The sequence below is a fragment of the Barbatula barbatula genome (assembly GCF_947034865.1).
Source record: "Barbatula barbatula genome assembly, chromosome: 18".
NCBI classification, from domain to species: domain Eukaryota; kingdom Metazoa; phylum Chordata; class Actinopteri; order Cypriniformes; family Nemacheilidae; genus Barbatula; species Barbatula barbatula.
The window spans coordinates 151,086-178,504 of NC_136781.1; the positions used below are offsets into that span (position 1 = coordinate 151,086).

Below are 27,419 nucleotides of genomic sequence, written 5' to 3' on the forward strand. Positions count from 1 at the left end.
TCGATAATTTGAAGGCCTAAACATGCTCTAAAACTCACAATACTTTGCACACGCATCAGACGTTGCAGAACTTGGCGTTTGATATGGGTTTTAAAACTAGGCGTGGCAAAATGGCTCTCTAGCGCCACCTAGAACTGCCCAGACCGATCCGCAAAAGGTACATGCACCAAACTTGGTAGACACGTGTAACACCCCGGATCATGAAGAAAAGCCTCTTGGGGCATATCCCTAAACCGAACAGGAAATCCGTTATTTAAAATTTTCTGTGTTATTGCGCAATATTTTGCAATTTCAAGCTGTCGTACTTTGACGAACTCCTCCCAGAGTTTTTATCCGATCGACATCATATTGGTGTCATTCTCATCTTAAGGCCTTTGCGACGCTAAATTGCGGAGATCTAGAGTTTTCATGGGGAATCGTGACCCTGGCGGCCTGCCAAAGTTTGCCGTTTTTTCATGAACAGGAAGTTGATGTAACTCAGGCATTGAATGTCCCACAGGCCACAGACTTCACACATTTGAACAAAGTCCTGGCCTGAATACATCTACATGGCATCTACATCTACATCTACATTCAGATACAGTTATAGCGCCACCTGCAGGAATCAGGAAATGGCATGTTTTATACAGTTTTTAAACGCCCATAGAGATTCAAACAGGAAGTTAATGTAACTCAGGCATTGAATGTGCTACAGGCCACAGACTTCATACATTTGTTCAAAGTCCTGGCCTGAATACATCTACATGGTAATATTCCAATACAGTTATAGCGCCACCAGCTGGCAACAGGAAATATGACACGTAAAAATAAATAACAAATACTACTGTAATTCGCAAGCATTAATTGTATCACCATTATTTTATTTTTTCTCTACATGGCAATATCCAGATACAGTTATAGCGCCACCTGCAGGAAACAGGAAATGGCATGTTTTTAACTGCTCGTACAGATTCATACAGGTCAGCCTCATATTTGAACAGTATAGCCGGTGTGATCTTCAGACCTTTGTGATGGTACATTGAAATCTCCTGACTTTCCTTTGAGGGGCGTGTCCGTGGTGGCCTGACAAAGTTTGATGTTTCGCCATGAAACATGAAGCTACAGTAACTCAGGCACACGATATCCGACCGGCCTCACACTTCACGTGTTCTACGAGAGTCCTGTGCTGAACACATATCCACGTCAGTGTTCACCAAAAGTCATAGCGCCACCAGCTGGCAATAGGAAATATTGCAGGAAACATTAAGCTACAGTAACTCAGGCACACGATATCCATCCAGCCTCACACTTCACATGTTTGATAATAGTCCTGGCCTGAACACATATCCATGTCAGTAGACCTTTAGTAATAGCGCCACCAGCTGGCAATTGGAAATATGGCACAGAAAAATCTATAATGAAACTCCCTGTATGCAAGTTGCATACCTTTAACTGTTCCTCATGCCGACGGTTGTGGTTGAACATGGTTGCGGTGCATGCCCGAGGGCCCGCACATCGCTGCTCGCAGCTTTAATTAGGGCCCGAGCACGAAAGAGCAAGCCACCGGCTTGCTCTGCAGTGCAGAGCCCTATTGTTTCTGTGTTGTTTATTATTATTATTATTATTATTCCGAATCCGCTTTGATCGATAATTTGAAGGCCTAAACATGCTCTAAAACTCACAATACTTTGCACACGCATCAGACGTTGCAGAACTTGGCGTTTGATATGGGTTTTAAAACTAGGCGTGGCAAAATGGCTCTCTAGCGCCACCTAGAACTGCCCAGACCGATCCGCAAAAGGTACATGCACCAAACTTGGTAGACACGTGTAACACCCCGGATCATGAAGAAAAGCCTCTTGGGGCATATCCCTAAACCGAACAGGAAATCCGTTATTTAAAATTTTCTGTGTTATTGCGCAATATTTTGCAATTTCAAGCTGTCGTACTTTGACGAACTCCTCCCAGAGTTTTTATCCGATCGACATCATATTGGTGTCATTCTCATCTTAAGGCCTTTGCGACGCTAAATTGCGGAGATCTAGAGTTTTCATGGGGAATCGTGACCCTGGCGGCCTGCCAAAGTTTGCCGTTTTTTCATGAACAGGAAGTTGATGTAACTCAGGCATTGAATGTCCCACAGGCCACAGACTTCACACATTTGAACAAAGTCCTGGCCTGAATACATCTACATGGCATCTACATCTACATCTACATTCAGATACAGTTATAGCGCCACCTGCAGGAATCAGGAAATGGCATGTTTTATACAGTTTTTAAATGCTCATAGAGATTCAAACAGGAAGTTAATGTAACTCAGGCATTGAATGTGCTACAGGCCACAGACTTCATACATTTGTTCAAAGTCCTGGCCTGAATACATCTACATGGTAATATTCCAATACAGTTATAGCGCCACCAGCTGGCAACAGGAAATATGACACGTAAAAATAAATAACAAATACTACTGTAATTCGCAAGCATTAATTGTATCACCATTATTTTATTTTTTCTCTACATGGCAATATCCAGATACAGTTATAGCGCCACCTGCAGGAAACAGGAAATGGCATGTTTTTAACTGCTCGTACAGATTCAAACAGGTCAGCCTCATATTTGAACAGTATAGCCGGTGTGATCTTCAGACCTTTGTGATGGTACATTGAAATCTCCTGACTTTCCTTTGAGGGGCGTGTCCGTGGTGGCCTGACAAAGTTTGATGTTTCGCCATGAAACATGAAGCTACAGTAACTCAGGCACACGATATCCGACCGGCCTCACACTTCACGTGTTCTACGAGAGTCCTGTGCTGAACACATATCCACGTCAGTGTTCACCAAAAGTCATAGCGCCACCAGCTGGCAATAGGAAATATTGCAGGAAACATTAAGCTACAGTAACTCAGGCACACGATATCCATCCAGCCTCACACTTCACATGTTTGATAATAGTCCTGGCCTGAACACATATCCATGTCAGTAGACCTTTAGTAATAGCGCCACCAGCTGGCAATTGGAAATATGGCACAGAAAAATCTATAATGAAACTCCCTGTATGCAAGTTGCATACCTTTAACTGTTCCTCATGCCGACGGTTGTGGTTGAACATGGTTGCGGTGCATGCCCGAGGGCCCGCACATCGCTGCTCGCAGCTTTAATTAGGGCCCGAGCACGAAAGAGCAAGCCACCGGCTTGCTCTGCAGTGCAGAGCCCTATTGTTTCTGTGTTGTTTATTATTATTATTATTATTATTATTCCGAATCCGCTTTGATCGATAATTTGAAGGCCTAAACATGCTCTAAAACTCACAATACTTTGCACGCGCATCAGACGTTGCAGAACTTGGCGTTTGATATGGGTTTTAAAACTAGGCGTGGCAAAATGGCTCTCTAGCGCCACCTAGAACTGCCCAGACCGATCCGCAAAAGGTACATGCACCAAACTTGGTAGACACGTGTAACACCCCGGATCATGAAGAAAAGCCTCTTGGGGCATATCCCTAAACCGAACAGGAAATCCGTTATTTTACATTTTCTGTGTTATTGCGCAATATTTTGCAATTTCATGCTGTCGTACTTTGACGAACTCCTCCCAGAGTTTTTATCCGATCGACATCATATTGGTGTCATTCTCATCTTAAGGCCTTTGCGACGCTAAATTGCGGAGATCTAGAGTTTTCATGGGGAATCGTGACCCTGGCGGCCTCCCAAAGTTTGCCGTTTTTTCATGAACAGGAAGTTGATGTAACTCAGGCATTCAATGTCCCACAGGCCACAGACTTCACACATTTGTTCAAAGTCCTGGCCTGAATACATCTACATGGCATCTACATCTACATCTCCATTCAGATACAGTTATAGCGCCACCTGCAGGAATCAGGAAATGGCATGTTTTATACAGTTTTTAAATGCTCACAGAGATTCAAACAGGAAGTTGATGTAACTCAGGCATTGAATGTCCTACAGGCCACAGACTTCATACATTTGTTCAAAGTCCTGGCCTGAATACATCTACATGGTAATATTCCAATAGTTATAGCGCCACCAGCTGGCAACAGGAATTATGACACGTAAAAATAAATAACAAATACTACTGTAATTCGCCAGCATTATTTGTATTACCATTATTTTCTTTTTTTCTCTACATGACAATATCCAGATACAGTTATAGCGCCACCTGCAGGAAACAGGAAATGGCATGTTTTTAACTGCTCGTACAGATTCAAACAGGTCAGCCTCATATTTGAACAGTATAGCCAGTGTGATCTTCAGACCTTTGTGATGGTACATTGAAATCTCCTGACTTTCCTTTGAGGGGCGTGTCCGTGGTGGCCTGACAAAGTTTGATGTTTCGCCATGAAACATGAAGCTACAGTAACTCAGGCACACGATATCCGACCGGCCTCACACTTCACGTGTTCGACGAGAGTCCTGTCCTGAACGCATATCCACGTCAGTGTTCACCTATAGTCATAGCGCCACCAGCTGGCAATAGGAAATATTGCAGGAAACATGAAGCTATATTGTAGCTGAGGCACACGATATCCATCCAGCCTCACACTTCACATGTTTGATAATAGTCCTGGCCTGAACACATATCCATGTCAGTAGACCTTTAGTAATAGCGCCACCAGCTGGCAATAGGAAATATGGCACAGAAAAATCTATAATGAAACTCCCTGTATGCAAGTTGCATACCTTTCATTGTTCCTGATTCCAACGGTTGTGGTTGAACATGGTTGCGGTGCATGCCCGAGGGCCCGCACATCGCTGCTCGCAGCTTTAATTATTCTTCTTCTTCTTCCGATGCCGCTTTGATCGATAATTTGAAGGCCTAAACATCCTCTAAAACTCACAATACTTTGCACGCACATCAGACGTTGCAGAACTTGGCGTTTGATATGGGTTTTAAAACTAGGCGTGGCAAAATGGCTCTCTAGCGCCACCTAGAACTGCCCAGACCGATCCGCAAAAGGTACATGCACCAAACTTGGTAGACACGTGTAACACCCCGGATCATGAAGAAAAGCCTCTTGGGGCATATCCCTAAACCGAACAGGAAATCCGTTATTTTAAAATTTCTGTGTTATTGCGCAATATTTTGCAATTTCATGCTGTCGTACTTTGACGAACTCCTCCCAGAGTTTTTATCCGATCGACATCATATTGGTGTCATTCTCATCTTAAGGCCTTTGTGACGCTAAATTGCGGAGATCTAGAGTTTTCATGGGGAATCGTGACCCTGGCGGCCTCCCAAAGTTTGGCGTTTTTTCATGAACAGGAAGTTGATGTAACTCAGGCATTCAATGTTCCACAGGCCACAGACTTCACACATTTGTTCAAAGTCCTGGCCTGAATACATCTACATGGCATCTACATCTACATCTACATTCAGATCCAGTTATAGCGCAACCTGCAGGAATCAGGAAATGGCATGTTTTATACAGTTTTTAAATGCTCATAGAGATTCAAACAGGAAGTTGATGTAACTCAGGCATTGAATGTCCTACAGGCCACAGACTTCATACATTTGTTCAAGGTCCTGGCCTGAGTACATCTACATGGTTATATTCCAATACAGTTATAGCGCCACCAGCTGGCAACAGGAATTATGACACGTAAAAATAAATAACAAATACTACTGTAATTCGCCAGCATTAATTGTATCACCATTATTTTCTTTTTTTCTCTACATGGCAATATCCAGATACAGTTATAGCGCCACCTGCAGGAAACATGAAATGGCATGTTTTTAACTGCTCGTAGAGATTCAAACAGGTCAGCCTCATATTTGAACAGTATAGCCAGTGTGATCTTCACACCTTTGCGATGGTACATTGAAATCTCCTGACTTTCCTTTGAGGGGCGTGTCCGTGGTGGCCTGACAAAGTTTGATGTTTCGCCATGAAACATGAAGCTACAGTAACTCAGGCACACGATATCCGACCGGCTTCACACTTCACGTGTTCTACGAGAGTCCTGTCCTGAACGCATATCCACGTCAGTGTTCACCAAAAGTCATAGCGCCACCAGCTGGCAATAGGAAATATTGCAGGAAACATTAAGCTACAGTAACTCAGGGACACAATATCCATCCAGCCTCACACTTCACATGTTTGATAATAGTCCTGGCCTGAACACATATCCATGTCAGTAGACCTTTAGTAATAGCGCCACCAGCTGGCAATTTGAAATATGGCACAGAAAAATCTATAATGAAACTCCCCGTATGCAAGTTGCATACCTTTCATTGTTCCTGATTCAGACGGTTGTGGTTGAACATGGTTGCGGTGCATGCCCGAGGGCCCGCACATCGCTGCTCGCAGCTTTAATTTTATTGTATGTTTGTGTGAATTAATAAATCAATCCATTAAAAATATACATGCACGCATACATATCTAAATGGACTGTTTAGTCATTATGCCTCATCTTTGTGTGGTTTCATCTGAGAAGTGTCTGGGTCTTAAAACAAGGGAAGAAATTCTGAAGAATGTTTGCTACAATACAGCTTTGACTTGCATGGTGTGGAAAAATACTATGGACGTGAAATGGTGGCAGAAACCTGCTTGTTATTAAATATGACAAACATTTGTTATGAACTTGTTGTCAAAAGCAACTTGCTTTTTACTTCATTTACCATTTGTTTATACAATCCTTGAAAATGTCTTACATGTTGTTGTGTGAGCTGTTTATTTTGACATTATTTGACACATTCAGTGATTATAATTGTAACCATCTTCATGTAAAAACAGTGGTATTTCGATTACTGCGCTAAAAAACGCGACCGCGATATCCTCCATTGCTGACGTATGCAGGCGAGTAAACAGCGAGATTCACGAAGTGTCCGACTTCAAAGGTCTTTTCTGACTCCTCCCCCCATATACTGCAGCCGCCTCCTCTCACCTACATTACAGGCGCATCTCACACAAGCCTAATGTCTCGTCTGTGAATTTTGTAGTCAAGAAAGAGAAACCATTTTGCATCTTTTTTTCATTGCATTTTCTCAAGATTATTTTGGAAAGATGGAATGTATGATGGAAATTTGTATATTTGATGTGCATTTTTATACATTCTTATTGCATTGATTTAATAAAGCAAAACAAAACTCTCGTCTGTGTGCATGCGTGCGTTTCATACGGTGCTGCGCAGACCAATCAATCTATGACATTAATGCATCGCGAGAGCATTCTTTTTTAATATAGTACAGAAGTGCACAACATTTTTACAAACATGTACAACTCAAAAAACAATTATATAAAATATGATTTGAGGTATAAATGTGAAAAGAATAAGACTTTAGTACATAGAATAAAATAACAAAGTGCTTTAATAATATGTTTAAAAAATAATTTGTTTCTGCATATTGCTTAAAGTGTCCGTATTGTTTAATTTCTTTTACAAACTGTTCAAAACTTGGCTTAGCTTTAGCCCATTTTTTCCACATGAATTTGATATTTACCAAGTAAAAGTAAAGAAAACATATGATACTTTTAGAATCAATGGTATCATGTATAAAAATAAAGATGACATCATAAAATGTAATTCAAATCAAAGTTGTAAATTACATAGAGCAAAAAAAGACGTCAATCCAAAACATTTTTGAAAATATACAACTAAAGAAAATATGTCCCACAAAATGTTTTTTGTCTTTAAAAAAAAGATTTATAGATATCTCTGAAAATTACAATATTATACAGATCAGACAATAGACCATACAAAGAGGAATAGAAAGAAGAAGAAAAAGCGGAGGAAAGAGAAGAAAAAACATATATTTCCCCTCCTTCATATGGACAAATTCTAAATACAAAAAATGGTTGAATAATGATATTAAGTTGAAAAAAAAACGTCTCCATAAATTTTTACAACTTGACATTTTTTTGGTTTTCATAAGCAATAGAGTTTTACTTTAAATCTCCAATTCTAACAAAAATAAATTGCAGCTAAGTCCAGATTTGACACACTTTTGTTTATGAATATAATATTTGCCATGTAAAATATAGAAATTCACCACATAATCAAACATTTTAAATTCATTAGTATATAAACATATAATATCTTTGAGAGAAAACATATAAACAATATTTTTGTGGGCAAATAAAAATGAGCTAACATCAGACCAAAATTTAAGAGTTACAGGACAGTTATAAAATAAATGAGCATATTACTCCTGCATATTACAAAAAAAACATATATCACCAATGTCCATAAATGTAGATAAAAATAAATTGCAAGGGGAAATTTTGTGTATAATTTTAAAGTGCACTTAATTCTTTAACTTTGTGTATTGATACAGAATTTAACTAACCAACCAAGCCAGTTTCCAATCACTATTTAGGATCTGAGCATTCCAAAATGGTTTTCCTCTGGGAGAGATTTTACGTTTGGATTGAAAAATGTATAACATGTTATAACATGAAAAAAGATGAATACCATCTATGGACAATTCAGGGCTTCCGTGGGGTTATGGCTGGAAGGAGTACATCTACCTCCACTGGGCATGCGCACTTCAATACCGCATCATTTTTGTCACGCTGACAACAGCTTATTGCCTTTTTTATGTAAGGTTATGTTTAAGGTCGGGGTATGTGTTGGCGTTAGCTAATGTCATTCATTGTAATTGTATGGCGAGATTTGGCATCACTTCCGGTGTTTCCGGACAATGTATCCTACCCTATCAAATTCGTCCTACCTCAATACAAACAGAACTAACCCCTCCCAGCCACAACCTGTCATGGCCGCTGTCAGATGCGCGAGTCTGGAGTGTTTCCCGGAAAACATTTTAATTGATATTTTATCTTATTTAAATGTGCGAGAACTCGTGCGCAACTCAAGGTATGAAGCATAAAGTGGCTGTTTTGAAATATATGAGTGTTTATATTAAAGCATGATGTAGAACATCGTCACTCAGATCTATGTGTTTGTGTTTAACTGTTACCTACGCGCATACATTGGCGTTTAATAAGTGTGTGTGTGTAGGGTGTGCAGGCGCTGGAAGCAGCTGGTGAAGGATCAGAGATTGTGGCGATGTGTTGATCTGTCCTCATGGAAAGGGGTGAGAAGAGAAGTTCATTCATCTGGACTGTAGCTTTCACCTTTAGTTCCGCTGCAGTGTAACGGGGCTTCATCTCCAGTCCTGGGGCCACACTGCTTTACTCATTCTGTATGTTTCACTTGTTCAGATTTATCTGAGCGATCTCCATCACCTTTAGATAAGAGATGCATACAGAAGGACAGTGTGGAGTCCAGGACTGGAGTTAAAGGCGCAGTCTGTAATATCATCATTCAAAACAACAACAACGGCGTAGCTTGATGACGTCAACCGCCAATAATCAATCAGAACATGAATAAGAAATCACGTTTATGGATAATGTAAAGTAATAAAGTGTTATAAATGTTGTGTTTGATGACATGAGTTTATTTCATTTCAATGAATTGGATGTCATTCATAAAAGTATTTAATTTATTTTTTAATTGATAACTATTTAGTCAGATGATCTAAAAACGATGACTGTTGATCAGTAAATATATACATGACACTTGTGCTAAATTAAGAAAATGTCTTCAAACAATGAGACTGCACTTGTTGATCGATATAATAATCATACGTTTTCTGTCGGCATAGGAAGCTAAACAGTTGCTCTCCTGTCTTCGTTTGGCAGAACCAGCTGCACACAGTAAAGAATAATGTTAATTGTGCTACATAACGATTGCACAACACAAGATATTTGCTGGATAGACGCCAGAAACTAATACTTTCACTTTTGTCCGTGAGACTGTGTTGTCATTTTGTGTGTGTGTGTACACTGAATAGGTGACATCTCGAGTGCTGTGGATTCTTCTGCGTCAGTATCTGGGTCGTGGCCTGCGATATCTGCGTCTGCGCGGTCTGCTGTTGTCTGCACGTGGCGGTGCCTTCCTCACTGAATCGTGGCTGCAGGGTCTGACCTCCAAGTGCCCTCGTCTGCACATTCTCTGCCTGCTGCACACAGACCTGCGTGGCTTACACAGCTGCTCTCTGCTGCCCCCTACTTTACAGGTGCTGGAACTGCATTATTGTGAAGTCCCACCTACTTTCTTTACCCAGAATCCCTCTGGATCAGAAACAGACAGATCTGCCACAAAAAACAAAGTGCCTTCATCCGCCGGCCAGACCATCGGCATACAGACGCTCGTTCTCAATACAGTACCGTCCTTTTCTGATCAGCACCTGCGGAGTCTCGGCTCGTGGCCTCACCTGAGCCACCTGGAGCTGAGGGATCTGATCCGCGTGACAGTAGCTGGTCTGAAGGGATGTGTTCCACCGGGGGGGCAGTCGCTCACCCACCTTAAACACCTGGAGCTGGAGACATCCAAGCGGACTCAGATGGTAGCGCTGGGTCTCGGCGAGGGCTGGCCCGGTCTTGAGGGTCTCAGTTTGGGTGGTAAAGAGGTCGGTCCCGGTCTGTTGTCTGTCAGCCGTCTGCCAGACCTGCGCTCATTGCGTCTGCACACGTGCAGATTGGCGCAACTGATGGTGCTTCGAAGCTGCAGGTGAGTGATCGAGTGGATGAAGTCGAAATGTTTTGATGCTGTAACTAGATTGTATCTTTAAGCACTTTCCGTTTGACATTTTTACACGTTTTAGGTTGTTTTTGATAACAGACCACTGTTAAATACTGGCAATAGATTTAAGTAGTAGAAGGTTTCGGTGCATCGTTCATGTCACACCACACCACAATTTACACAGTTGACTTGAACAGTCAATGACTGAAAGTTTGTTTTCTGAAAATGAAAGGTTTTTTATCTGTTATATGACACGCATGTTGACTGCGCAGGTGTCTAACACAGCTGCGCAGGCTGGAGTTCAGCGAGGTGGAGTTTATAGAGGAGGAGGCGAGACAGGATGAGACGGACAGACTGAAGAGTGAAGATGATCCTGTGATGAAGTTTAGACGTGTGTTATGTGAACTGCTCCCCCGATGCACTGTGTGTATCACCCACTGCACACTCACTGTAAACAACGACTGACACACACACACACACACACAATTATACTGCAGATACATTACATGTGGGTGTGTGTGCCTTTAACAGAAAATAACAAAAACATGTTTTTCAGATCTGTGACTTTGAGCTGTTTTTTAATGCAGAGAAGATTATTTTTACTTGAAATAAAGTGGTTATATGTGAATATTGTTTGCGGTTTTAATGATAATTGTTGGTTTAAGGGCGAAACTCATGTCTGGTCACATGTCACTTTGGAATCAAGTGAAAGCATTAAGAAATGATATTTTGCTTGTAAAAGGTTATTGGCAATTTTTTGTATTGTTGCTTTACTTTATGATAACTAAGCAATTCTCATTACTGTACTGAAGAAAAATATTGTAATGTGTGTATTTGTTGTACTGCCTCAAATTTGTAGCAATGAAGATGACAAAGAACTCAGAATGCATTTTAGATTGATGATGAGATTCGGAAAAGAAACATTTTTAACTGAAGTGGAAATATTAAATAAGAAAAATCTTATGAGTAATAAAGAATAGTCCGATATTTACCTAATAAAACGTCCTGTTTGCTGTTTATGTATTGTGTTTATGTTACATCACTTCTTTACTGTGGTTTTACTCCTCGTTGTGTTTTATCTTAATACCCTTGAGGTGCAACACATTTTAAAAAGTACAGATATTCCACTAAGCCATAATTATTATGAGTTCATGAAATATATGAACTTTCTATGGCAGGTTGAAATATAAGAGGGATTTATCATGTAAATATGTTATAAATTGTTAATCCCTCAAAATAAAAGGTTTCTAGCATTTGTTGTGCTTTAACTAGTGGTGTCGAGATGAAGCTTTTTATATTCAAAAGGGTTCATTTCACAAAACCATCTGGTGGCCAAAGAGTGTAACACAAGCAGATACAGTACAGATGTGTCTGATGTTGTCTGTGATACACTGTATTTTGCGCCACATAAGGCTATACAAATCAATTTCCACTTAGACTAATCTATTTATTTGAATATAAAGTGTATTTTCTGGTGGTGTTTCATGACTTTATTACATAACAGTGTAATTATGTGTTGGCTTGAAATGAAAAGGGCTATTAAATGTGTATAAATCAATGATTTGCACATAATAAGCAGAAGGGGAATATTATGAATCTAAAGCTGTAGTGTGTTTCTATTGCTGCGGCAAGACGATTACTGAACCACTCACAGGCGGAAGCGAGGCTTCGGACGTCATTGGTCTTAAACTATAACAGCCGCGATAAGCGCTTCGCTGAAAAGTTTCCAGGATTCTCGACATATAACCGGACATCACAAGCTTTAACAGCCGGTTTGCGCTTTTACTGCGAAAATAATGTCATGTACTTTGCCATGGTTCTAAATTGCTCAGTCTACACTTCTTCCTTCAGGTAGCGTGGCCGAGCGGTCTAAGGCGCTGGATTAAGGCTCCAGTCTCTTCGGAGGCGTGGGTTCAAATCCCACCGCTGCCAAACTCTTTTACTGTTTCTAGACCGCATGTCCGCCAAAGCATATAAGCGGGCGCGAGCGGTTTTTTATGTTGCTTGGTAACCAAGATTGCTGCGTAAGCAAGGATTAGCGCGAGCGCTCTAGTTGCTGTTAACTGTTATATTATCGGAAACTTTCAAAGGGAACAAGCAGAGGTCGCTTGATCCGACATTACTCGGTTAACCCGCGTCAGACGACACATGTTTCTCCTCCATCATTGAAGTCTATAGACGTTTCAAGCGACTGTAAAGTTCCGTCAACACATCGGAAGGCCCGCCCCTCCTGTCATTCGATTGGACAATGAGGAAAAAGAGCATGACGTCAAGCGCATTTCTGCACAGAGTTGAGTTATTATCAAAGTCAGGCGCTCAGAGCTCCGCCGCAAGAAACGCGAGTCGCCCGGCGAGCATAAGAAGCGCAAAACACTAGCGATGGGCGTAGCGAGGCTGCGTGAAACAAACAGTTGAATCAAATGTGCCGAAACATACTTGAAACACCCCGACACCCGTCTCCACGGTGACATCTAGTGGTCATTTGCGCGTGTTGCTCTAAAACACTTCCGGCCTCATGCATCAACGCAGCGTACGCACAAGTGTTGGGTTCGCCAGTTTTAATGCTCACGGTCGGATGAACTAACAGTGCAATTAACGTGTTTCTTCCACGCCAACTTCATGTCTGGCGTGTCATTTACAGCTTTGTCCGTAATGTTTTAGTATGGAATCAACGCAAGTCTCAGGTGTTTACTGAGCGTTTAGTGTTCTAGACGGGCTGTCGTCGAGGGTTCGAGTCTTGGTTGAAGCGGTCTGTCTACATTGATGTCATCGTAGTGAATTAATAAATTCGAATGGGTTCTAATGCGTTTGTTATGTCGCGGCGGTCACATCCGGTGTAGACTAAATTCTAATGGGTTCTAATGCGTTTGTAATGTTTTCGTCGTGTCGCGGCGGTCACATCCGGTGTAGACTAAATTCTAATGGGTTCTAATGCGTTTGTAATGTTTTCGTCGTGCCGCGGCGGTCACATCCGGTGTAGACTAAATTCTAATGGGTTCTAATGCGTTTGTAATGTTTTCGTTATGTCGCGGCGGTCACATCCGGTGTAGACTAAATTCTAATGGGTTCTAATGCGTTTGTAATGTTTTCGTTGTGTTGCGGCGGTCACATCCGGTGTAGACTAAATTCTAATGGGTTCTAATGCGTTTGTAATGTTTTCGTTGTGTTGCGGCGGTCACATCCGGTGTAGACTAAATTCTAATGGGTTCTGATGCGTTTGTAATGTTTTCGTTATGTCGCGGCGGTCACATCCGGTGTAGACTAAATTCTAATGGGTTCTAATGCGTTTGTAATGTTTTCGTTGTGTTGCGGCGGTCACATCCGGTGTAGACTAAATTCTAATGGGTTCTAATGCGTTTGTAATGTTTTCGTTATGTCGCGGCGGTCACATCCGGTGTAGACTAAATTCTAATGGGTTCTAATGCGTTTGTAATGTTTTCGTTGTGTTGCGGCGGTCACATCCGGTGTAGACTAAATTCTAATGGGTTCTAATGCGTTTGTAATGTTTTCGTTGTGTTGCGGTGGTCACATCCGGTGTAGACTAAATTCTAATGGGTTCTAATGCGTTTGTAATGTTTTCGTTATGTTGCGGTGGTCACATCCGGTGTAGACTAAATTCTAATGGGTTCTAATGCGTTTGTAATGTTTTTGTCGTGTCGCGGCGGTCACATCCGGTGTAGACTAAATTCGAATGGGTTCTAATGCGTTTGTTATGTCGCGGCGGTCACATCCAGTGTAGACTAAATTCTAATGGGTTCTAATGCGTTTGTAATGTTTTCGTCGTGTCGCGGCGGTCACATCCGGTGTAGACTAAATTCTAATGGGTTCTAATGCGTTTGTAATGTTTTCGTCGTGCCGCGGCGGTCACATCCGGTGTAGACTAAATTCTAATGGGTTCTAATGCGTTTGTAATGTTTTCGTTATGTCGCGGCGGTCACATCCGGTGTAGACTAAATTCTAATGGGTTCTAATGCGTTTGTAATGTTTTCGTTGTGTTGCGGCGGTCACATCCGGTGTAGACTAAATTCTAATGGGTTCTAATGCGTTTGTAATGTTTTCGTTGTGTTGCGGTGGTCACATCCGGTGTAGACTAAATTCTAATGGGTTCTAATGCGTTTGTAATGTTTTTGTCGCGTCGCGGCGGTCACATCCGGTGTAGACTAAATTCTAATGGGTTCTAATGCGTTTGTAATGTTTTTGTCGTGTCGCGGCGGTCGCATCCGGTGTAGACTAAATTCTAATGGGTTCTAATGCGTTTGTAATGTTTTCGTTGTGTTGCGGTGGTCACATCCGGTGTAGACTAAATTCTAATGGGTTCTAATGCGTTTGTAATGTTTTCGTTATGTCGCGGCGGTCACATCCGGTGTAGACTAAATTCTAATGGGTTCTAATGCGTTTGTAATGTTTTCGTCGTGCCGCGGCGGTCACATCCGGTGTAGACTAAATTCTAATGGGTTCTAATGCGTTTGTAATGTTTTTGTCGTGTCGCGGCGGTCGCATCCGGTGTAGACTAAATTCTAATGGGTTCTAATGTGTTTGTAATGTTTTTGTCGTGTTGCGGCGGTCACATCCGGTGTAGACTAAATTCTAATGGGTTCTAATGCGTTTGTAATGTTTTTGTCGTGTTGCGGCGGTCACATCCGGTGTAGACTAAATTCTAATGGGTTCTAATCCGTTTGTAATGTTTTTGTCGTGTCGCGGCGGTCACATCCGGTGTAGACTAAATTCTAATGGGTTCTAATGCGTTTGTAATGTTTTCGTCGCGTCGCGGCGGTCACATCCGGTGTAGACTAAATTCTAATGGGTTCTAATGCGTTTGTAATGTTTTCGTTGTGTTGCGGCGGTCACATCCGGTGTAGACTAAATTCTAATGGGTTCTAATGCGTTTGTAATGTTTTCGTTGTGTCGCGGCGGTCACATCCGGTGTAGACTAAATTCTAATGGGTTCTAATGCGTTTGTAATGTTTTCGTCGTGTCGCGGCGGTCACATCCGGTGTAGACTAAATTCTAATGGGTTCTAATGCGTTTGTAATGTTTTTGTCGTGTCGCGGCGATCACATCCGGTGTAGACTAAATTCTAATGGGTTCTAATGCGTTTGTAATGTTTTCGTCGTGCCGCGGCGGTCACATCCGGTGTAGACTAAATTCTAATGGGTTCTAATGCGTTTGTAATGTTTTCGTTGTGTTGCGGCGGTCACATCCGGTGTAGACTAAATTCTAATGGGTTCTAATGCGTTTGTAATGTTTTCGTCGTGCCGCGGCGGTCACATCCGGTGTAGACTAAATTCTAATGGGTTCTAATGCGTTTGTAATGTTTTCGTCGCGTCGCGGCGGTCACATCCGGTGTAGACTAAATTCTAATGGGTTCTAATGCGTTTGTAATGTTTTTGTCGCGTCGCGGCGGTCACATCCGGTGTAGACTAAATTCGAATGGGTTCTAATGCGTTTGTAATGTTTTTGTCGCGTCGCGGCGGTCACATCCGGTGTAGACTAAATTCGAATGGGTTCTAATGCGTTTGTAATGTTTTTGTCGCGTCGCGGCGGTCACATCCGGTGTAGACTAAATTCTAATGGGTTCTAATGCGTTTGTAATGTTTTTGTCGCGTCGCGGCGGTCACATCCGGTGTAGACTAAATTCTAATGGGTTCTAATGCGTTTGTAATGTTTTTGTCGCGTCGCGGCGGTCACATCCGGTGTAGACTAAATTCTAATGGGTTCTAATGCATTTGTAATGTTTTTGTCGCGTCGCGGCGGTCACATCCGGTGTAGACTAAATTCGAATGGGTTCTAATGCGTTTGTAATGTTTTTGTCGTGTCGCGGCGGTCACATCCGGTGTAGACTAAATTCGAATGGGTTCTAATGCGTTTGTTATGTCGCGGCGGTCACATCCGGTGTAGACTAAATTCTAATGGGTTCTAATGCATTTGTAATGTTTTTGTCGCGTTGCGGCGGTCACATCCGGTGTAGACTAAATTCTAATGGGTTCTAATGCGTTTGTAATGTTTTCGTTATGTCGCGGCGGTCACATCCGGTGTAGACTAAATTCTAATGGGTTCTAATGCGTTTGTAATGTTTTCGTTATGTCGCGGCGGTCGCATCCGGTGTAGACTAAATTCTAATGGGTTCTAATGCGTTTGTAATGTTTTCGTTGTGCCGCGGCGGTCACATCCGGTGTAGACTAAATTCTAATGGGTTCTAATGCGTTTGTAATGTTTTCGTCGTGCCGCGGCGGTCACATCCGGTGTAGACTAAATTCTAATGGGTTCTAATGCGTTTGTAATGTTTTCGTCGTGTCGCGGCGGTCACATCCGGTGTAGACTAAATTCTAATGGGTTCTAATGCGTTTGTAATGTTTTCGTTGTGCCGCGGCGGTCACATCCGGTGTAGACTAAATTCTAATGGGTTCTAATGCGTTTGTAATGTTTTCGTCGTGCCGCGGCGGTCACATCCGGTGTAGACTAAATTCTAATGGGTTCTAATGCGTTTGTAATGTTTTCGTCGTGTCGCGGCGGTCACATCCGGTGTAGACTAAATTCTAATGGGTTCTAATGCGTTTGTAATGTTTTTGTCGTGTTGCGGTGGTCACATCCGGTGTAGACTAAATTCTAATGGGTTCTAATGCGTTTGTAATGTTTTTGTCGTGTTGCGGCGGTCACATCCGGTGTAGACTAAATTCTAATGGGTTCTAATGCGTTTGTAATGTTTTTGTCGTGTTGCGGCGGTCACATCCGGTGTAGACTAAATTCTAATGGGTTCTAATGCGTTTGTAATGTTTTTGTCGTGTCGCGGCGGTCACATCCGGTGTAGACTAAATTCTAATGGGTTCTAATGCGTTTGTAATGTTTTCGTCGCGTCGCGGCGGTCACATCCGGTGTAGACTAAATTCTAATGGGTTCTAATGCGTTTGTAATGTTTTCGTCGCGTCGCGGCGGTCACATCCGGTGTAGACTAAATTCTAATGGGTTCTAATGCGTTTGTAATGTTTTCGTTGTGTTGCGGCGGTCACATCCGGTGTAGACTAAATTCTAATGGGTTCTAATGCGTTTGTAATGTTTTTGTCGTGCCGCGGCGGTCACATCCGGTGTAGACTAAATTCTAATGGGTTCTAATGCGTTTGTAATGTTTTCGTCGCGTCGCGGCGGTCACATCCGGTGTAGACTAAATTCTAATGGGTTCTAATGCGTTTGTAATGTTTTCGTTGTGTTGCGGCGGTCACATCCGGTGTAGACTAAATTCTAATGGGTTCTAATGCGTTTGTAATGTTTTCGTTGTGTCGCGGCGGTCACATCCGGTGTAGACTAAATTCTAATGGGTTCTAATGCGTTTGTAATGTTTTCGTCGTGTCGCGGCGGTCACATCCGGTGTAGACTAAATTCTAATGGGTTCTAATGCGTTTGTAATGTTTTTGTCGTGTCGCGGTGGTCACATCCGGTGTAGACTAAATTCTAATGGGTTCTAATGCGTTTGTAATGTTTTTGTCGTGTCGCGGCGATCACATCCGGTGTAGACTAAATTCTAATGGGTTCTAATGCGTTTGTAATGTTTTCGTCGTGCCGCGGCGGTCACATCCGGTGTAGACTAAATTCTAATGGGTTCTAATGCGTTTGTAATGTTTTCGTCGTGTCGCGGCGGTCACATCCGGTGTAGACTAAATTCTAATGGGTTCTAATGCGTTTGTAATGTTTTCGTCGCGTCGCGGCGGTCACATCCGGTGTAGACTAAATTCTAATGGGTTCTAATGCGTTTGTAATGTTTTTGTCGCGTCGCGGCGGTCACATCCGGTGTAGACTAAATTCTAATGGGTTCTAATGCATTTGTAATGTTTTTGTCGCGTCGCGGCGGTCACATCCGGTGTAGACTAAATTCTAATGGGTTCTAATGCGTTTGTAATGTTTTTGTCGTGTCGCGGCGGTCACATCCGGTGTAGACTAAATTCGAATGGGTTCTAATGCGTTTGTTATGTCGCGGCGGTCACATCCGGTGTAGACTAAATTCTAATGGGTTCTAATGCATTTGTAATGTTTTTGTCGCGTTGCGGCGGTCACATCCGGTGTAGACTAAATTCTAATGGGTTCTAATGCGTTTGTAATGTTTTCGTTATGTCGCGGCGGTCACATCCGGTGTAGACTAAATTCTAATGGGTTCTAATGCGTTTGTAATGTTTTTGTCGTGTCGCGGCGGTCACATCCGGTGTAGACTAAATTCTAATGGGTTCTAATGCATTTGTAATGTTTTTGTCGCGTCGCGGCGGTCACATCCGGTGTAGACTAAATTCTAATGGGTTCTAATGCGTTTGTAATGTTTTCGTTATGTCGCGGCGGTCACATCCGGTGTAGACTAAATTCTAATGGGTTCTAATGCGTTTGTAATGTTATCGTTATGTCGCGGCGGTCACATCTGGTGTAGACTAAATTCTAATGGGTTCTAATGCGTTTGTAATGTTTTCGTTGTGTTGCGGCGGTCACATCCGGTGTAGACTAAATTCTAATGGGTTCTAATGCGTTTGTAATGTTTTCGTTATGTCGCGGCGGTCACATCTGGTGTAGACTAAATTCTAATGGGTTCTAATGCGTTTGTAATGTTTTCGTTGTGCCGCGGCGGTCACATCCGGTGTAGACTAAATTCTAATGGGTTCTAATGCGTTTGTAATGTTTTCGTTGTGCCGCGGCGGTCACATCCGGTGTAGACTAAATTCTAATGGGTTCTAATGCGTTTGTAATGTTTTCGTTGTGTTGCGGCGGTCACATCCGGTGTAGACTAAATTCTAATGGGTTCTAATGCGTTTGTAATGTTTTCGTTGTGTTGCGGCGGTCACATCCGGTGTAGACTAAATTCTAATGGGTTCTAATGCGTTTGTAATGTTTTCGTTGTGTTGCGGCGGTCACATCCGGTGTAGACTAAATTCTAATGGGTTCTAATGCGTTTGTAATGTTTTCGTTGTGTTGCGGCGGTCACATCCGGTGTAGACTAAATTCTAATGGGTTCTGATGCATTTCTAATGTCTTTCGTCATGTCGCGTCGGTCATATCCGGTGTAGACGCGGTGTAAGAACAAGCAGGTTGTCGTGTCACGTCACGCCTCTTGCGTCCAGTGTAGACACGGTTCACAGCAAAAGATATCTGTTTGTTCTGTGTGATCAGGTTTTATTTTATTATTGTAAGGATATGTTTAGGGTTGGGGTAGGTAAAGGCGTTAGATAATGTCATTTATTGTAATTATATGGCGAGATTTTACAACACTTCCGGCCGTAGCTGTATCCCTTCTAGCAAAAATCGCTTTCTTCCTGCTGAGTGTTTTTTTATGATTGTTTTTATTGGTTATTTAATCATTATTTCCCATCTGACAGAAAGAACATTTCAGCTGTTCAAGCAAATAAAATCTGTTTATTGTCACACATCATGTACACAAATGTACTGATGGTGAAATTCTTGGGTACAAGTGCCATGGCAGTACCAGCAACAAGATATGGACAATTTACAATATACATAAACAAACATATTCACACAATATACAATAAATAATAGACAATTGTAAACAATATGCAATACACATTTCCACAATATACACATAGTAAACTGCATTGTCAAGAGAATTATGGATGTATGTATAGCTTTTAAATTTACAGTGATGAACTTAATTTTATCGCACCTTAAATCTATATATAATATGACCTTGTGTCACCAGCAGGGGTCGCTGTGAGATCAGATCATCCCCAGCTGATATTTTGTATTCATCAATAGGGTAAATTACAATATGTAATGCTCCAAATAGTACAAATACAGTACATAACTGTACAATGCAAATAATCAACCAAAAAAAAACCCCACATCAGTTATACATCTAAAACATTAAGAATTGTATCCAGATGTCTTAAGAGCTTTGCTGTTGTTCCGTATTAATATAAAAATATCATTAAACATCTTTATATCTGTGGAATCTACCATTTGGTGCAATTGACAAAAACTTTGCTTTATGTTTATGGTATTTTCCAAGTAGAATAAGAATTTCTAATGAGCCAGTATCACAATCCAAAAACAAGACCATTCTGTCTGTCTGTTATATTAATAAACTTTAAAAGATCAAAATAGAGATTATACACTACAAAATTGAATATAAGAGCAACTGAAAAATAAATGTACAATTGTTTCAGATTTATGTTTACAAAAACAGCACCCTGTGAAAACCCTTCTTTAAACTTTGCAATAAAGTCATTACAAGGATAATATTTGTAGATTCTTTTAAAGTGAGTTTCTTTGACTTTATTTGGGATGACGTATTTACTGACACGGAGGAGGATAAACATGTTTCCATTTCAACAAAGCTTAGGATACTTTTTTATTTTATTTAAAATATCAACATTTTCAAACAAACATGGCTGCATAACATCAGTTTCTTCAGAATAGGATACAGAAAATATATAGCCTGAGGGAGCAGCTCTTAATACAAACAGGAAATATATATGTAGTAACAAAAATAAAGATGATTTATAAAAGGAGAGAAAAAATAAATAAATAATAAAATATACAACATGACATAAGGGGAGAATTCAGTCACTGTTCAGCTACTAACCTCAGTATTTTAGGGTAGCGTATATTTTTTGTGCTTTAGGACCTTTCAATATTTTAATAATTTCATATACAGTTTAAATTCATTTAAAAACACAAATTTGGGAGATGATTTCACAATTCTACATTTGTGGATGAAGAATTTAGCTAGACATAGAATTGTATTAGTACAGAGCTCATCACCCTTGCTTTGCAAATGTTATGTCGTCACTAGGGAATGAAGCCATTGATATACATCACACCACAAAGCTCAGTGGTCCCAACTCTTCTGCAGGACAGGTGTCCGCCATTAGGGGCCGCTGTTCTAGCTTTATGGCTTTTGTCTCTCATTGGTTTCCGGTGTGAAGTAAACTCTTCCGGTTGTTCAGTGTGCAGCGCGCGCAGTTCTCCGTCACGGCTTCGGTTCAGTTCGGTCGGGATGTCTTCGCTGCACCCCGGTGACCCGCAGCTCGTGTCGGTGATCGTGAATCACCTGAAGACGGAGGGATTATTCGACCAGTTCCGTCGAGACTGTCTGGCTGATGTAGACACGAAGGTCTCGCACACACTCGCGCAAACACACGCATGTAAACAAAGGAACAAAAGCTTTACGTGTATTCATCTAACAGACACCAAGAGCAGACAGTCGCTTTCAATGTTTGTGTTGTGTTTCTTCAGCCCGCGTATTTACACTTACGGCAGCGAGTGGACAACTTCGTGTCAAATCATCTATCAAACCACACATGGAGTCCACAACTGAACAAGAACCAGCTGAGGAACAGCATCAGACAGCTGGTCTTACAGTACGTCTGTCTGTCTCTCTCTCTGTCTCTCTCTCTCTCTCTCTGTCTGTCTGTCTGTCTCTCTCTCTCTCTCTCTCTCTCTCTCTCTCTCTCTCTCTGTCTGTCTCTCTCTCTGTCTCTCTCTCTCTCTCTCTGTCTGTCTGTCTGTCTCTCTCTCTCTCTCTGTCTGTCTTTCACTCGCTCTCTTTGTCTGTCTCTCTGTCTGTCTCTCACTCTCTCTGTCTGTCTGTTTTCTGTCTCTGTCTGTCTCTCTCTCTGTCTCTCTCTCTCTGTCTCTCTCTCTGTCTGTCTGTCTCTCTCTCTCTCTCTGTCTGGCTGTTTTCTGTCTCTCACTCTGTCTGTCTTGTTTTCTGTCTCATCTCTCTCTCTGTCTGTCTTTCACTCGCTCTCTTTGTCTGTCTGTTTTCTGTCTCTCTCTCTTTCTCTGTCTGTCTATTTTCTGTCTCTCTCTCTGTCTGTCTCTCACTCTCTCTGTCTGTCTGTTTTCTGTCTGTCTGTCTGTCTCTCTCTCTGTGTCTGTCTGTTTTCTGTCTCTCTCTGTCTGTCCTCTGTCTGTCTCTCTCTCTGTCTCTCTCTCTCTCTGTCTGTCTTTCTGTCTGTTTTCTGTCTGTCTGTCTCTCTCTCTGTGTCTGTCTGTTTTCTGTCTCTGTCTGTCCTCTGTCTGTCTCTCTCTCTGTCTGTCTCTCTCTGTCTGTCTTTCTGTCTGTTTTCTGTCTCTGTCTGTCTCTCTCTCTGTCTGTCTGTCTATTTTCTGTCTGTCTCTCTCTCTGTCTGTCTCTCTGTCTGTCTTTCTGTCTGTTTTCTGTCTCAGTCTGTCTGTCTCTCACTCTCTCTGTCTGTCTCTCTCTGTCTATCTTTCTGTCTGTTTTCTGTCTCAGTCTGTCTGTCTCTCACTCTCTCTGTCTCTCTCTCTCTCTGTCTGTCTTTCTGTCTGTTTTCTGTCTCTGTCTGTCTCTCTCTGTCTCTCTCTCTGTCTGTCTCTCTCTCTCTGTCTGTCTTTCTGTCTGTTTTCTGTCTCTGTCTGTCTCTCACTCTCTCTCTCTCTCTCTCTCTCTCTCTCTCTCTCTGTCTGTCTCTCTCTGTCTGTCTGACTGTTTTCTGTCTGTCTGTCTCTCACTCTCTCTGTCTGTCTGTATCAGGTCAGGGATGTTGGAGCAGGGAGTGGACAGAATCGTGGCACAAGTTGTTGATCCGAAGGTCCATCACACATTTCGTCCGCAGGTGGAGCGAGTCGTCCGAAAGTTTCTGTCTCCCAACAGCAGCTTGGAAGAGGACGAGCCCCCACCTGCAGCTCCACCGCCCCCCACAGACCACCAGCCGGCTCCAGACCACAGCACTGATGCTGGTGAGATCTTCACAGCACTAAATGCAGCACTTTAATATGCATATTTTTACTTGACTATATGATGTCATTGTATTATTGTACATGTTTTTGAAATGTAATTGATTCAAGCGTTTGAGTGTGTGTTTTCTTACCGATTGATTAAGTGTGTTGTGGTTTAATGAATGGATGTGTTTGTTTGTGTTGTGATCCAGCTGGAAGTTCCTCCACTGACGTTCACAACCCAGACATCAGCAGCTGTGACCCCACGCTGGAGCAGAAAGAGGAGGAGATGGACATCAGTCTCCCTGAGGAGGAGGAGGAGGAGCACACTGCTGTGAAGGAGGAGGTGCCTGAGGAGAAAGATGAGGAGATGGAGACAGAGGAAGTGAAGCGGGAGGAGCAGGGAGAGGCAGGGAAAGAGATCAGCAGTAAATCATCAGTGAAGATCAAAGAGGAGAACAGAGAAACTGACTCCCAGAAACCCTCCAGTGTGAAACAGAAGACCAGAGAAAGACTGAGAGAGGGTATCACCCGTCTGTCTTGATGTTTATTCATTTATGTATCAAAATTTAGGCTAGAATGACAGAATGATGCTCTGTTACGTGTTACTCGAATGTCACGGTTCATCTGTACGGATCGTGCTCTACGGTTCCTAATGCATGTGACCCGTGGAAAAAGTTATCATATCTCTCTGTCTCTCTCTCTGTGAGCCGTTGCATCACTAATTCTTTATGCTGCTTTCTTTGCAAATGTCACGAGTTTCGTGTGTGTGTTTTAGAATACTCTCTGGAGGATTCCGATCTGGACGGTCTCAGTGACATCACAGTGAGTTCTGTTCACACCAGCGATCTGTCTTCGTTTGAGGGCGACAGTGATGATGAGTCACCGCTGTCAGAGTCCACAGAGGAGGGAGAGCTCAGTTCCGAGGGTGAGAGAGTGAGTCGCAGCACATGATCAGTCACTGGCCTCGTGTGTCACAGCTTCATGTGTGTGTGTGTGTGTGTGCAGGTGAGGGAGGACAACAGACGCCCGGCGGTGAAGACTCTGAAGGCAGCAGAGAGAAGAAACCCCGCGGTGTGAGGCAGGGCTACATACACAAACCCTTCCTGTACTCCCGTTACTATAGCGACTCTGATGATGAGGTCACTGTGGAGCAGCGCCGGCGCTCTGTGGTGAGAAGAGTTTCAATAAAAACTCAGTTTTGTGCAGACAGTGAGTTTCTCGACATCACAGCACTAGGAATGTAACGATTCACCGTGAGCCGGTTGAAAATTGATTATAATATGTGATGATTCCCTGTAAACCTCAGTATGCAAAAACAGTAGGCGAGAAATACTCGAATGGGGAGATTCGTGAGTGTGGATCGGATGGACACTTATCTATCCCATGATGCCACGGGAGCTGAGCAACGGTCACTTTTCAAAAGTAAATCAATTAAATATAGCGGAAAACTTAAAGCCGGACGTCCATTTTTAAAATAAGTGCCAATAAATGGATTTCTTGTGACTAAATGATGCGTTTTATCAACACTCACATGTAGGTTGTTGTTTATACGTCATAGGTCAAAGAACATACGGGTCACATGACCATAAAACATGCTGGGCACCATGTGGAAACGTATGTCCCAAATGTATTCTCACTACTCCCACTCATACAATATAGAACGTACTGTTTTAACGGCCGATAGGTGGTTACTTATTCAAATTCAGTACGTACTGTCACATTATGCCATTTTAGACGCAGCCAAAGTCTTAGTTTATTTTAAAGAGACTTTTGTATCATTGATTTTGAATTTGTTTGAAAAATTGCAGTTTTTGTTTTGTTATTTGACCTTAAATATATCTCTCTTTTACAGGGAAATGTAAAGCATTTGAGAAATTGTTGAAGTTGTTCATTTCTAATTAGTCTCAACTCATTTTGTACAAATAAATCGTGAAGCAATCGTATTGTGAGATCAGTATCGTGAATGGCATCATGAGCGGAGTGAATCGTAAAATCCCTACACAGCACTGTTTTTTCATCTCATCGCAGGCCAGAGAGAAAGAGGAGAGACTGTTAAAACGACAACAGAACCGAGAACGTCTGGAGGAGAAACGCAGACAGAGAGCGGCTCAGACAGAGGAGCAGGGTAACACACATCACCTCACATCTCTCTCTCTGCGTGTGCGTCTGAGAGTTTGTGATCTGATCTTCTCTCTGTAGATCGGAGGAAACAAGCATCTGTCTCCGCTGCTCTGAACCCTCAGCGACCGCGAGCAAAAGAAGCTCGAAAAGAACAAAAAGTTCTGGAGAAGAAAGTGGCTCTCAGCAGACTGAGAAAGAGAGATTTCAGGTTTGTGTTTGTCATTATCAAAGAATGAAAGGTGAAGTGTTCCAAAGCTGATTCTGACATTCTTTCTTTATAGAAAAGATGAAGAAAGAAAGCAAAGTGAAACTGAAGGAGATTCATTCAACAAAGATGTAAGTAGTCTGTCTGTCTGCGCGTCTGTCTGTGTGGATCAGTAGTGAATGATTGTGTGTGCCCGTCAGGTGAAGACAGCGTGTCTGAAGTCCTCAAGACGGCCGTCTGATCTGGAGGAGCAACGCAGGAAGAAAACAGACAGTAGCAGTGAAGAAAAAGTTGCTGAAAAAAAACGCATCCACTCCTTCATCCTGGACCTGGAGCTGGGAACAGAACATGCTCATCGTCAGAGAACGGGCGGCAAATCTGAGCGTAACATTCGGAAAGATTCACACGGCAAAGAAAAAGAACGCAAGGAGAGAGAGCCCAGCATCTCTGATGATCGTCTCAAACACAAACTGAAGACGGAGAGCAGGAGGGGTGGAGATACTCCAACTCCAGATGAGAAAGACGAGAAGAAGAGTGCGAAGGTCAAGGTTGACAGAAAGACCTCTGTGTCATCCAGAGAAAACAAGACGTCTGTTTCTGAAGCCACAGACGAGGGCAATCTGAAGAAAGCAAAGACGGACGCTCTCAAAGAGAGAGAGAAAGCTAAGGCAGAGAAGACCAGCGTCAAGAGTGACTCGAAGCCGCTCCGCCGTCTGGATTCCACAGGCTCATCTGAGGAAAGATCCGAGGTGGAGACAGGGTCAGAGGTCAACCGGAGGAAAGACAAGCAACCCAGAGACATGCTGAAGAGGTCAAAGAGTCTATCGGAGGTCAAAACCGCAGACAAACTCAAGGTGACCTCAGACAGGAAAGACTCCACGACAGGAGAACGAGAGAAAAATCTGCAGAAATCCGGCTCAGAAACAGACAGCGACACGCGGAAGGCAGACGTGGGGCCGAAGGCCAAATCACTGTCAGAGAAACACCGATCCAAATCCAGAGAGGACCTGAAATCCCAGAAATCAGACAAGAAGGACACTAAGAGCAAAGTAGAAAGGAAAAGCACAGAAGAGCTTCAGAGGACCAAAGACACAAAGACTGCGAAGAAGACGTCTGAGAAGAAAGTGCAGAAAGATTCTGAGAGAAAACAGAGTTCAGACAGCCCGACACCAGCCGCCGTAACAGAACCCTCAGCCGTCTCCAGCGCGGATGACCCATACGCCGCCCTGAGTGATGTCACACCTGAATCAGACACAGAGGAGATGATCCGAGAGCCCCGGCCTATATCAGCAGAGACCGACGCCCTCTTGAGTCTGATGACAGCGGCGAGTGACATCAAAGAGCGAGAAACTGAGGCTGATCTGAAGATGAAGGAAGCGGCGCTCACGCTGCTCTCTATGGATCCTGATACTGCCATGGATAGGACCTCAGGTACAGGTACTACACACACTCACAAACACACAAACACAGCATATCTGTAATATGATAACGTCTGAATTCATCTTTAAGCTTCATCTGCCTCCACTGGGGAACCCATCAAGCATTTCAGAACATCCCAGGTGAGTTTATGACATCACTTCCTCTACACCCTTAGAGTAACATATAGACTGTGATTTCTGCTGTTGTCTGTTACACTTGGAAGTCATGTATGTGTGTGTTCTTACAGGCTAAGGATGAGCAAAGACGAGAAACAGACGGTGAGAGAAAGGCACAGATTCTCCCTGCAGACACAGTTGAGTTTGCGCAGACAGATGCGGTCAAGCCTGCAAAGTTATTGACTACAGATGAAACAGAGCCTGTGCAGACGCTCACTGAAAACAAAACAGAACCCCAACCGTCATTCACTGCAAACCCAGTCGAGAAGGCACAGATACCAACAGATAAGATAACTGAGCCTGC

The 27,419-nt window shown here is 42.6% G+C and overlaps 2 protein-coding genes across 3 annotated transcripts in view; both read left to right on the top strand.

Annotated features, from left to right (window-relative positions):
• The first annotated feature begins 8,488 nt into the window (after positions 1-8,488).
• On the top strand, positions 8,489-11,772 carry LOC306907750 (F-box/LRR-repeat protein 12). The gene is made up of 4 exons (XM_079480111.1): positions 8,489-8,809; positions 8,954-9,029; positions 9,789-10,507; positions 10,792-11,772. The coding sequence occupies exons 1-4, from the start codon at positions 8,637-8,639 to the stop codon at positions 10,982-10,984; spliced, it is 1,161 nt and encodes a 386-aa protein (XP_079336237.1). The 5' UTR covers positions 8,489-8,636; the 3' UTR covers positions 10,985-11,772.
• Positions 11,773-21,346: 9,574 nt separating this feature from the next.
• bod1l1 (biorientation of chromosomes in cell division 1-like 1) overlaps positions 21,347-27,419 on the top strand; it is a 10,859-nt gene continuing 4,786 nt past the window's right edge. Inside the window, exons 1-12 of one of the 2 annotated variants that reach the window (XM_079479341.1) lie at positions 21,347-21,620; positions 21,743-21,867; positions 23,007-23,212; positions 23,404-23,715; positions 23,970-24,119; positions 24,200-24,363; positions 25,223-25,319; positions 25,394-25,523; positions 25,597-25,651; positions 25,721-26,957; positions 27,030-27,079; positions 27,187-27,419. The exon at positions 27,187-27,419 is cut by the window's right edge and continues 1,469 nt beyond it. In XM_079479341.1, the coding sequence (XP_079335467.1) occupies positions 21,504-21,620; positions 21,743-21,867; positions 23,007-23,212; positions 23,404-23,715; positions 23,970-24,119; positions 24,200-24,363; positions 25,223-25,319; positions 25,394-25,523; positions 25,597-25,651; positions 25,721-26,957; positions 27,030-27,079; positions 27,187-27,419 (2,876 nt within the window). In that variant the 5' untranslated portion in view covers positions 21,347-21,503. The remainder of the gene's footprint in view (positions 21,621-21,742; positions 21,868-23,006; positions 23,213-23,403; positions 23,716-23,969; positions 24,120-24,199; positions 24,364-25,222; positions 25,320-25,393; positions 25,524-25,596; positions 25,652-25,720; positions 26,958-27,029; positions 27,080-27,186) is intronic. The other variant, XM_079479342.1, reaches the window with a different exon arrangement.

Coding starts and splice junctions, on each gene's coding strand:
- LOC306907750 (XM_079480111.1), top strand. CDS start 8,637: ATGTATCCTACCCTATCAAATTCGTCCTACCTCAATACAAACAGAACT. Junction 8,810..8,953: donor GAACTCGTGCGCAACTCAAG/GTATGAAGCATA, acceptor GTGTGTGTGTAG/GGTGTGCAGGCGCTGGAAGC. Junction 10,508..10,791: donor ATGGTGCTTCGAAGCTGCAG/GTGAGTGATCGA, acceptor TTGACTGCGCAG/GTGTCTAACACAGCTGCGCA.